The 12878-nt window shown below is 43.0% G+C and overlaps 1 protein-coding gene across 2 annotated transcripts in view; it reads right to left on the bottom strand.

Moving 5' to 3' along the window:
* The window catches only part of PPP4R2 (protein phosphatase 4 regulatory subunit 2), a 32898-nt gene extending 27898 nt beyond the window's left edge, over positions 1 to 5000 (bottom strand). For both annotated transcript variants that reach the window (XM_059823176.1, XM_059823177.1), the window contains exons 1-2: positions 4967 to 5000; positions 4095 to 4176 (exon numbers count right to left, since the gene is read on the bottom strand). In XM_059823176.1, the coding sequence (XP_059679159.1) occupies positions 4095 to 4176; positions 4967 to 5000 (116 nt within the window). The remainder of the gene's footprint in view (positions 1 to 4094; positions 4177 to 4966) is intronic.
* Between the last annotated feature and the right edge of the window lie 7878 nt (positions 5001 to 12878).

Raw genomic sequence — 12878 nt, 5'->3', positions numbered from 1 at the left:
TGCAGATTTTGGTACTTCACTACCTATTTCCTGATTCCTTCACTGTCAGTAAGCATCTGTATTATACTTTTCACTATAGTAAGCCATTAAAACTGTGCTTTATAGGTTGCCTGCCCCAAGGCAGAAGTGGGGGAAATGACGAGAAAATTAACATAGAATTTTTGATGGCTTTTGTTGTCTAAGTTTTATTTTCAACTTTAGAACCAGTCCAACAAAATGGATTTTCTTGGTGAAGTACCTAAATAAATGGTTTAGAAACATTTTTGCTATTGAAGGGGCAGAGTGATTTTAAATCCAAGAGCATTTCCTAAGAGGTAAGAGAGAACATATTTTAAATACAAGACACAATATCACAATTGATTAGTGACTTTCATACCCATTCTTTAAGTATTCTTCAGAATAACAAAAGAAAAATACTTCAAACTTGCATTTCACTTCTAGTATTGCAGTGCTGTGACTTTTGTACCATCTCTTAAAGCCATTTCTACTTCAGAAAAATGAGATAAGTGGATTCCTTATGCAAAAAACAGGATATGTTTTTAAAGAAGTCTTTGAGATACAAAATTTGTTGGTCTTAATACTTTACTGTATCTCTTCACTTTACTCCGTTTTGCAAGTCACGTTGATCTGTTACAAACTAGAGAAAAAGGAAGTTATAATGATCTTCCCTGACTATACTTGGTCTCACTAAGGAAATTCCATGTTAGTATCTCAGTAAAAAGTCAAGTCAATTAAGGAGTACATCACTCCTTTGAAAAGAAAAAAGTCCTAAGACGCAACACAAGATTAAAAAAGGCTGAACCATAAACTTTATATTTCACCTAAGGCTAAGTCTTACCATAGCAATTGTCAAGAAACAAAAATAATTCAAAGTAGCCAAGCGATCAAACTTTTGCTTCTGTTCACTTACAATAAAGGAAGTTGAGACTGGCTTTTGTAAATGCAGCCATAACCTCGCAAACAATTAAGTGAATGGTTAACTTTGCACAAGAAGATAGCTTAAACTTCAAATAGATTAAGTTAACACACGTGATTGCATGATCAGGCTTTTACTGCAAGGTACTGACAACACAACTAAGTTTATGCTGATAATGTAACCAAATTTAGCAACATTTTTACTCCAGACCTTCCTTGTAAATGAAAAAAGACTTTTAATTGCAATAAAGACACACTCTGAAGAGCCTTATCATAGTTGCAGTGCTGGCTTATACAACTCTCACCCTTTGTTCCTCCCCTACACTGCCTCTTCAGTTGCACTGGGGTTTGACATATCAGTTAACATGGACAAAACAAGCTGGATCAATGAACTGAACCTTGTTAAAAACAGTACTGCCAAAAGGAAAGTTACTTACAACTGCGAGCAGTTTCCTGCTCTAGGTTACCATGCAGCTATATAAACAGTTGAACAAGCACAAGCGAAATAGTGACACAAGGGCTGCATTAGCCAAGACTGCTGCCAAGAGAAATACTAGCAAAATTACAGCCTAACCTGAACCTGCATCTACCTGTTCATAACTCACTCAGATGAATAAGCACATTGAAACAAATGGGGGCAGGGAGGTACCCAACAGCCTCACATGAGCCCATGCTTTCAATCTGTTAAACAAGCTATGTATGCCACGATCATGCTTTGATGAGAACCCTAAAAGTAATTTTAGTTTACTTCATTAGCACCCTTCCAAACTAAGTTCACTAATTATTTACAAGATCTGCTGCAACTATGTCGGGGGGGGGGGGGGGGGGGCTGGGGAGGGGAAGAACACTTTACATTTAACCCAGGATGCAGACTGCAGTATATAATAAAAAAAAAAAAAAAAAAGAGAAAATCAGTATTCATCATAGAGTAAGTTAAAAAGCTGAAAGAACCCCCATGAACACTATATAACTCTCCTAGAAACAACAAGAACTCAAAGCAAAAATACTCCACATTTCAGTTGTCCTTATTTGCCTTGGTCCTCGCTTACACGGGTACTTTTTGTTTGTTACTTTAGGAACAGGCTGTGACTGAATAAGAGCCATTGTTTTTCAGTAAATAAGTCTGCAAACCGTTTGTGTAATTACCCCTGACTTAACCATCCTTTTTTTTTTCCCCTCCAAACTGAGCTCTGAACTTCATGAAAATCCTAAAAAAAAAAGTCACTACGAACTATTATTTCAGATTTCATCTTCTCATTCCAAGGCAATCTATTTATTAGTGGTTTAGATTTCTATTAAATAAAGTTACTTTTGCATAACTGGAAATAAAGAATATTTAGCTCATTTTGAATTAACATGTATTTGGTACGTTTATGTATTCAGGAACACTTTTACAGTGGTCAAGCTGTACTAGCTTAAAAATATATTACCAATCTTTACATGATTATTCACTGTGAGATTTCATTTTTACTCATTTCTTCCTGATACTTTGACACATAACACATCCATGAAAACAGAAGCATATTTGATGAAGAAATACAGACTTCGGTAGACAATGGGAAGCAAATTAAATGTTATTGAACAATATTTCCATGTCTATCTCCAGATTATATTAGGTAATTCCGATGTTCACATCTGACACTTTTTAAAAAAAAACAATTTAATGCAACTGAAAGGCTCAAGAATGCTGAAAAAAGCTACAGACCTAAAAAAAAAGCTAAAGAAAACCCTGGAAACATAGAAGGCCAGGGTCTGCATGAAGTTCTAGATGATAAATACCAGTTCAGGTTTAAGCAGTAGTTTGTAATAATCCAATAATAATTAAAAAAAAACCTAGATTTCCCAAATGGAAATAAAAATCAGGAATTTATTTATTCTCCAAGTTTCACATAGAGAAGAATTTTCCCAAGAACTTGCCCCATACAAAGTAATTTTAAAAAGTGATTGTAACATATGTAACAGTGGCAGAAACAATAAGAACAGCCTGAAGAAATATTTCAGAACAGGAAAAGTATTTTAAACATGTTGTACAGACAAAACACACCACAGTAAGCCCATACTAAGATAACTATTACACCAAAACATTAAGCATTACAGCTGTATATTTCTGCTGAGCCAAAGCCTTTTATTCAAAGAGAAAAGTACATTTCAGAACTTGTTTTTCCTTTCAAAACCATTAATTCAAGCAGTACTAGCAAGCTACCAAAAAAAACCGAAACAAAAACAAAAAACACCACACCAAAACCTACAAACCTCTTACAAGTTAGAGGTATTCTAGAAACCCAAACAAAGCCCCTGCAATCGCTGGTTGCTAACAAAACACTGGTAAAAGCACATATCTCTTGCTGAAGCCTGTAGCCTGGCACTAGGCCTCAAAAACAAGGAGACAGCCTGGGCGCCAGAAAGTGAGCAACTCTATAGCAACGCACCCAGGGAAGCCTTTCCCCTTCCTGCCAAATAGTGATCCAGCAAGGAAGTCACCCAGCGCAGCACCAGTGCTCATCCCTGACAAGGAGCGTGTAACCCGGCTACTTCAAGCTACCTCACACCTTCGGACGGGAACCCGCGAGGGCGAGCTGTAAAGGAAAGTCCAGGAAAAGTGAAACTCTGATGCGAGCCGAAAAATGAGCGACCTCAGAAACTCAGAGTAGCTAGTTAGTTCCCATAGGTATCCTCTGCAGAAAGCACCTACTGATTCTCCCCTCTTCATCAAAAGCATTTAGATGCAGTCATCACACAGCATGGTATATAAAGCCTAGAAAGAAATAATCTAAGCCATTCACATCTTCATTTAAATAATAGGTTTAGATACAGTACACAACAGACATTACAACAGTATACAACAGACATTACAACAATGAGCTACACTTTCCATTTAAAAAACCTCAATGTCACATAAAAATGTAGAAAGAGCAACAGGTTTACTGCACTGAGCAGGATCAGTAAGACCTGACAGATACCCCTGAGCAAAGCCTATACAAAAAGTCTCCCTGTTCGATAAAACTACCTACCAGCAAACAAAACTACTCCATCCAAAACTAAACAGGAACTAAGGCAAGCTTATTTAGCTCAGAGAAGCAATCTACAGACAAAAAGGGAATCCAGGTAGCATCTCATTGACTTCGAATGCAGAAATGTTACAAGCTACAACTGAAGATCACCAAAAAAGTCACACTTACATCGTCTCTCCAGTCTTAGCAACATGACAAAGAAACTGATCCAGTATTGGACATACTTCCTTCTTTCCTCTCTTCTCAAAATCTGTTGGTATGAGAATGACATAGAAAGAATGGTAAAAGGACAGAACAAAAATTCATAACAATTAACGATTTATTTGCTTTAACGATCAGTACAGCTCCCACAAAAGTATCTTCACGCTTTCACCATGCTTTAGTTGTTCCCAAGAGGTCCACCAGCTTCCCAGCCCTGTAAAACACTTCATATTTTCGTGTGGAGAAACTACATGCATCTGAGCAGCAAAAGTTGATTTGCAACTTCTTTGGAGCAGCTACAACAGAGAAAGAGGCTGATTTCCTCAGGCTGCATCCAGCAAGGCAAGCCAGCACAGAAGTGGACTGGGGAGGGAGAAAAAGAAAAGGTACGGGCGAGGGCCGAGGAAGGGAAGGCAGGCAGGCAGGCACGCGGGGGGAGAAGAGGGCACTCCAGGCGAGGGGAGCCCCGGGCCTGGAGGAGGAGGGGAGCCGGTGGGGTCACAACCCCCCTCTGCTGCTCCCCCTCACGCAGCCCAGAGCACGCCCGGAGGGGTCTTAGGGCAGCGGGGACATGGGGCTCACCCCTCCCCTTCCCCACTGGGAGCCGCCGGCGCCCCTCCTCACTCTGTGGGACCCCCTTCCCTCTCAGGCGAGCAGCCCCCTCCCCACAGCACGGGGACCCCGACCCTCGGCCCCGGCGGAGGGGAGCTGCCGCCCTCAGCGAAGGGCGCTCCCTCCACCCAAGAGGGTCTCAGCTGCGAGGGAGACCCCGTCTCCCCATCAGCGTGGGGACACCGCTCCCCCCACCCCCCGCTCTCCGCGGCAAGCCCCGGCACCACCTTTCAGAGCCTCCTGCAGCCTCTCGACGTCCATGATCCGCCTGGGCGTCTCCCCCCCGCTCCGCGCTGCTCCCCTCCTCCAGCCCCCCCCCCGCCCCGCGCAGGAAACGGGCTCCAGCCGCCGCGCACACACAGAGACCCCGGGCTCAGCAACCCTCCAACATGGCGCCCGGGCCGTCCCCGTGCGCGGTCCCGACAGCCCGCCCTCCCCCTCCCGCCGGGGGGCGGTGGCGCGCGGGGAGGCGGGGCCGCGGGGCGGCCCTGAAGGAGGCGGCGGGGCGGCTCCGAGGGAGGGAGGGAGGGAGCGACCGAGCGGCGTCGGGGTCGGGGCTGCCGCGCCGCCTCCCGCCGCAGCCCTCCGGCGGCCGGGGGCTGCCGCCCTCCTCACGCCGGCGGCGCCGCGCGGACCCTCGGAGAAGGGGATGGTAACGCGGAGCTCCTGCCTGACTGGCGGGGCCACCCCGCCCCGGCCCCTCCGAGAGCTTGTGCGCCTTCCTCCCCCCCAGGCTGAGGGCGACGGCTTTTTCCCCCCACCCCCAAATCTAATATCTGTGCACAGATACGCCAGCCCCGCTTTTTTCCCCTCAAGGAGGAGCCAGCTTCCCCCTCCTTCACTCTACCTACCTCTCCCGCCCTTTTGCGCACCTTCAAGCCCAACAGCCCCTCTCAGCCGGCACGCGCTACCGTGTTCCTGGGAACGATCCCTCCTCTCGCCCTGTGCCACCTCCACCGCTCTAACGACGGGGAGGTGAAGGCCCGGCAGCCCCTTGTCGCTCCTTTCGGGACAAGGTCCCCAGGCGAGGCGGGAGGGGAGCCCGGCCGAGAGCGGGTAGACCCAGAGCGGAGGCTGGCGGGTGTAGCGCAGCAGCCAGCCGGCCATGTGTGGGCTCCTCCACCCCAAACGCTCTGGTAGGACTGAGGGACACGCCATGGTTGTTCCTGGAAGGAAAGGGAAATGCTAACCTAACACACACAAAGAAGTTGTAAATAAGGTAGCCAAGTATCAACGCCAACTGTTATCCTAGGCATATGTGAGCTGGCACATCTGCGGCGGTTTACTATTAGGTAAAATCCTGATATAGACCTGGACCGCGTCCCAGCCTCCTCCTGAGAGGAGGCCTGCACGCGGAGGCAGCCATGTACGCAGAGGTGTCCATCGGGCACATCCCCGGCTGCTCTCATGGCCAGGCAGAGCACAGGGCTGATCGCAAGCAAGAGTGGATCGGCCTTCTCCAGCAGAAACGCAGACTCTGCTGTACCGTCTCAGAGGAGTTCCTAAAACGATTGCAGTGCCAGTGGCTGTACTAACTTTCCCACTCTCCCAGGTGCCAGCTTGACAACAGAAAACCTCTGACATTCTTCAAAACGCTCCTAACGCCACAGCAAAAGGACTTGGTTTGTGGACCACCACAAATGGCTAAAAGATGAACTTGGCACCCGTAGCAAGCATTCCCATACTGCAAGCTGCCTTCTTGGACCCCTGGTGTTGATTTTATCATGCAGGAAAGGATCCACAAGATGCGCAATTAATGGTCTCCGCTGGCAACTGCGGAGAAACCCCAACTTCTATTTTATAAATGGTTTATAGAATCAAGAACCTTTCAGATCGCTTTAACCACTGGAGGACTACATAATGCTAACAGGGATCTTAAAGGTTTTATATTTATAGATATGCTGTACAAAATTCTTGTTTCATACTATTGCAAAAACCTTTGTTAAAATAAGCAGACCTTACAAAGAAAGTTCTGGGTTCTTTGTGAAGGCTGTGGTTGCGCAGACGGAAGCTAATGAACCTCTGCAAGCCACTCTCCCTCTACCTGGTCAGCGGGATGAGGGAAAAGTGGCAGCAGGGTTTAACAAACTGACCTTTCAGGACAGGCCTTGTCGTTCAAGGCACCTGGCAGAGCCGAACATGGGTTTTAATGGTAGGAATCCTGCAGCCCGTGTGTGGGAGGAGAGGGCTGAGTCACCTCTCTAGCCTGAGCGGAGAGCTGAGCTGCGGTTGTGACTGTAAGCGTGAGTGAATAGCTGGAAACTTGCTTAAGTGCAACTTTAGAGTGCTACTACTTCTGAGTGTTTTACAAGGGAATTGTCTGGGTTTTGTGCCACAGATCGATTCTCAGCTTCTTAAAAGGAAAATGGTGTTCCCCACTGGACACGGCTTACATGAGAAATCTCAACAGCAACACTTAGGACTTGGCACTTTTACTTGTACATGTCTCTTGTGTTCCATGTTGCCTTGCAGCCAGCCAGCATCATTAACTCTATTAACCAAACAGATGACTAGAGAGAAAAAGAAGATATGACTTGCCCAAACCCCTAGGGGGGGGAAAAAAAAAACCCAAACCCAAATTCAACAAACCCCAGTGCATGAGACAGCATTAAAACCACAGTGAATTTAGCTGCTATTTGTCTTCTGACCACTTGGTTCATCATAGAGGCACAGACACTGTTAACAATTTTCATTATTAGCCGTCTTGTCCTTGCAGCTCTGCTACCATGACTCTCCCTCCCTCAAGCCCTCTGTAGCATGCTTACCCTTCTAGCATTAGAAATCACTATTAACTGAAACTACATTAGTCTGCTTTTATACTTCGACAATAATATGCTCTCTACAGCATTAGCAATATCCTCCCCAAAAACATCAGTGGGTACTCCACATGGTGGATAAGTGAAAAACCTCTTCAACATGGGAAGAGCTGTGTTGAGAAAAGAGTTGGCAGAGGACAGGGGGAGATTTCAAAGCAAGCGGTGGATACTGGGCTGACAACAGCAGTGCTGAGGCCCGTATGCAGGTACACCAACAACAGAAAAGGACAAAACAATGCTGATTTTGGGTTACCCTATGTTCTTTCCCTTGAGGTCCACTTTAATATTTTAAAAAGTGTATCGAAGTCCAGTTAATGTAACAAAAACACTAGCTTACCTTTGCAATCCTCAGAAGGAGACCACACCTTTCCTAGAGCAGAGCTTCTCTTAAATAACTTCTATACCCCAGCTGGCTGCATTTCCCCCCAGATACCCCATCAGCTCCCATCCCTAGCACAGCTTGCTCTTTGTAATAATTCTCAGAGCTGGTCACATGCTCTTAATTTTCAGCTCTTCCCCAGGAACTGCATTTCCCAGCATGATTGCTCTTAAAGAACCCCACCAGCCAAAACAAGCCTAGAGAGGCATAAACATGTATATTAAAGTCTGGTACAATTACACAACCTACTTAAAAAACCCTAGGAGAGCAAATTCAATCATCCTAAACAACATCCCATTCCATTTACAGGTGTCACCAAAACCAACAAAATAAAGCCCGTAATTGTCAATTTGAAAAGTTGTGTTGCTAGTCTCTTCTTTTAAAACAGAAAAAAAAAAAAGAGTTGTTCCCAAGATACCTAGACTTGCTGTCGAAAACTGGGACAACGTGGCATTTCTTCACTAAAAAAGCAAGTTGAAGAAAGAAAAGAAATAAGCTTTTTCTAAATTCTTGTGCTACATTCTCTACAGAAATATAAAACTAATTTAACACTTTGTAATAGAATAAAACACACTCAACTATTTTATTAAGCGCTTTAAAGCCACTTCTTTGCACTCACAAAATAACGGGTGATGTTTGATTCTAACGCGGCATGATGCAGTAGGTGTGCTTGCAGCCCTCTGACTTTCTGCACCTTTGCTCTTTGCACGTTCCGCATTTCCTTGGCACTGCTCTGTGACGCAGACCCTGCTCTGGGGATGGGAAAAGCCGCTGGGGCCACCGCTCTCAGATCTTCTCTCTAAAAGTGAGATACAAGCTAATAGAACAATTTCTGCAGGATTTACCCGATAGGCAAAAATGCCTCTGGTTTCCTTCTGATCCTTGTATTTCTTACTTTGAAGAAAAGTGGACTTTTATTTTCTGAAGTGTAGTATTTATCATATATCTGTAGTATATTAAATACATTATCACTGTGGTGTGTTGGGGATGACGCTGAAGGAAGATCTTTGTTTCGTAGTGTGGTAGAGTCCACAAGAAGTGAACCAACTGTACATTGACATCGACTTATCATTGTTGAGCAGCTTTTCTAATTCGTTCCATTTGGTCAGGCTAGATGGCAAATCTATTCTATATCTAAAAAATGACAGCATTTTATAGTTTACACAGGTACATGAGGGATGCATAAGAAACACTGCACAATGGTGTTGTCTGCCACTTTGCCCGTGACTGCATTCCATAAGCTTAATTGAACCGTGGCCCTTCGTGGGCTCGGGCCTGCTTCCTTATTGTGAGCCAGACAAAGCCAAAGCTTTTGGAAGAGAGACAAAATGTTACATGCTGGTTAAAAATACCTTTGCACTGAAAGAGGTTTTAATCAAAATGACAAAACATAGACAATCATAAAAAAAGACACTACAACTGAAGGTTTCGAAGATACTAGCAGGCTGTGGAAAGCAATGCTTATGATCTGGGAAAACTTGCATCTAATTCATGGAGAAGTTTCTGTCTTTCAGTTCAGTACGCCTTCGAATCCTTGCATGCACTGCCACACCAGAAACTGTCTAATTTTTCCTTTTTCTTGAAATCCTCTTTTTGATACTGTTCATTGATAGAGAATGGGTACATAGATCTACCAGCCCAACTATACAACCTCTGTGTTTGCACTGAAAAAGTATTTCAGAGAGACAGGAATCTTTCATTTTAAAAAATGCCGTTCCCCAGCTTACAGAAAATAAATAACAAAGCCACATTCCCTGTCTTTTCTCCTCTTGCCCTCCAACTAGAGGAGAAGCTGTAAGAGCAAATGCTTTCCCTTTTTCAGCCCCCCCACCTCTTTCCCCCCCATTAGAGGAAAAAAGACCAGTTTTTCAAATAATATACTTCCAAAAACTTTTTGGTTTCTACAGGAAAGCCATTTTAAATTGAATTTTTCCTCATTGAACTATGACATCAAGAAGTCCTGGAAATGCAATGACAAGACATGTAGATTTAATGAAGACGCTGTATTTTTTATTTTGTTTCAGGGAAAATGTTTAAAGATATGCAAATAATATCTACCTGTTTCTGAGGAAACTCAAACCATCTCCTCTGGAGCAGGAACAAAATAAAACCCACAATTATTTCTATGGAAATAAAGCAAAGAAAGCGCATGAATGACTTACATAGTTGTGTGGTAACAAAGATTATTTCAAATGCATTTTGTGATGAAGCTCAGCCTAGGGGACATTTGCATGTTTTGAAACCCACATCTCCTTAACTAACTGAAAAATATTGCAATTCACAGCAAATCATCTCTTCCTTCGATTTTCAAAGGAGAAACATTTAAATGTAATCCTAGAATACAAAAAAGCTTGTAGTTAGTTTCATCATTGATTTGTTGTGTGATCTCAAGCAAATGAGTTAGGCAGTCATACCTGCATTTCTTCATTAATGAAACAGAAATTATAATTACTCTTCTCTGTAAGGTATTTGGCACACCTTGTAATAAAAACATACACAGAGAGTATGGTTTCATTTTGTGTCAGTTCCCAATACTGCTTGTGGAGTATTTTCTGAGAATCGACAACGAAAAAAATGACCTTGGTAGGAAAGAAGAGGTGGTGTTTTTAAACATTTAACAAAATAATGACAAGAAATTGTTTCACAATCCAGATTTTGGTTTTCTTCTTGCACTAAACATGCACAAAGCCTTGCTCAGATTTACACTTAAAGATTTCTTTTAAACTTCTGCAAGACCTATTTTTTGAGACTTTTCAAAGAAAGCAGGACCAGGTCCTGCCTACAATATGAGCCGAGTTCTGCCTGATGCACTTGGACAAATCTCTGTTTTCTTACTTGATCTTACACTTGATAAGCTCAGACCAAGCATTGATACGTTCATATTCATCAGTACTGAGGGAAGACACAGAAGTAACATCTAAATTACATTAACTATATGTACTGCCACATTCTCATCTTCCTGGAATACCAACAAAAATTAGAACAAACTAGAAACCAAGTGACAACAGCGTAATCATGTCTTTGCAGACAAAAACAAAAAAAAAGGACCGAAAATATCATATTGCCAGTTCTGATGGCTCTTGAAGGGATTCATGTGCACTACCAAAAAGGGCATTCCTGCATTCCCTGGTCCGTCCTTCATGTTGATCCAGTTGAAAGCTATTATTTTTGCAAAGTTAGTTCTCAACACCATCAGCGGCTCTCCTGGGGCGGCATGGCCGGGGAAAAAGCAGCAGCACGTGGGGAAAGCAGAGGAACAGAGGATTAATCGTCTTGGCAGCAGTGGGGGCTCAGCTGGGCTAGTTTATCTCACTGCCCTGGAAGGTCTTTAACTCCACAACAAACAAAAAAACCTGATTCTTGAGGGTTAGGACTATAAGACTTTTGAAAGTTTCCACAGAATTATAGACTGTCCAAGCCCTGGGCACAGATCAATAGGCCTGATGCTGATTAAAATGATGGGGGGCGTAGGACCAGCAGATACTTTTGTTTTCAGTAATGAAGCTTAGATTAGGTATCTAGAGATCCCTGACCTAACCTGACTTGAAGTCATTTAATTCATTGATGTGTGACAGCTATTTGTAAGGTATTTCAACTCAGTTTGAAGTAAAATTGATTAGTGTGCTTTGAAAGAACTTGTAGCAATTCAATACAACACCAAGCAAGCGAGATGCAACAGAAGCCAAATAGTGAGAACAATAAGAAAATGAGAACAATCCTATGTTTCAAGACTCACTTAGATCTTCAGAAAATACTGTACATCGATACACATCAAAGGATTTACAAAAGCAGGTTAGGGGGTTTGTTTATTTTGGTTTTTAGTTTATAGCTGCAGAAACTCAAGTATGGTACAATAAAATGACACTAAAAAATTGTGTGTCTCTGAACCATTCAGAATGGAAAAGTTTTTTGTTTGTTCTTTAAAGCACGTCATTGCCACTTCAAGCCAAATTACGTCCCTCCTCTGCGAAAATGACTAAAAATCTTTAATAGGCTTTTAAAAGACTTGGGCGTATCAAAAGATCAGAATAGCTCACGCGTGGTGCCTTAAATCCAGAAAAGGCTGAAAACATAAATATGGTATTTGTGGGAGTTAGGTTCCTTTTGAAAGAGAACTCACAGTGAGATTAAAAAAAAAAAAAAGGAGCAGTTAGATGTGATAAGCATTCCAGGCTTTACCTGGGTTAGCCACTAACCCCTAAGCTAACGCATATCAAGTCCCCACGTATTTTCTCTTATACTCCGAGAGCCCGTGACACCCCGTGCCAGTGCAGCTTCCTTTCCAAGCTGCTTTCTCACACCTTCCTCCCAGTATATCCCTAGGACAGAAAGCTTCTCGTAGACTGCTCTACAAACTACAAGATCATTCCGATTAAAACCAGACTTGTTTTTTCACCTAGAGCCTCAGGTGTGAGGAAGGCAGTATTCAAAACAAGTTGTCCTTTAGAAGCACCGAGCGGAAGAGGAAGGAGATCTTTTTTTAAAGGTGCATACCCTGAGAAGGCACCTGCTTGGCACCGCTCTAACGACCACAGCAGGGAATTAACCCGTTTCAGAAGGATTCAGGAAAGACATTTCTGCAGGAACAGGTCAACTGATGCCCCTCTTTTCTTTAAAAAAAGGGCCATGTCATTTCAGTATCATTATTTCAGTATGACCAAAATATTTTAGTTCTAAGACACAGTTACACATTTTTGGACTACACTGTAGTTTTCACAAAATAACATAAGCAATTATGGTACATTTATAGAAATGTAGAAGTCAAAACAAAGTATTTTACCTCAAAAGAAAACATGAACAAAGTGCTTTGTTAATCTTAAATGCTGATTCTCATTTTGGTGTTCTGTCTCAATTTTCATTTTCGTTTCAAAGGAAGTGTTGACAGTTTGGTTTTTATTCCGATCAAGAATGAAAGCAAAATTTCCAAACATTACTATTTCTTTT

Source organism: Gavia stellata, chromosome 12 (genome assembly GCF_030936135.1).
Source record: "Gavia stellata isolate bGavSte3 chromosome 12, bGavSte3.hap2, whole genome shotgun sequence".
Classification (NCBI taxonomy): domain Eukaryota; kingdom Metazoa; phylum Chordata; class Aves; order Gaviiformes; family Gaviidae; genus Gavia; species Gavia stellata.
This window is presented reverse-complemented; position numbering and strand designations above follow the sequence as displayed.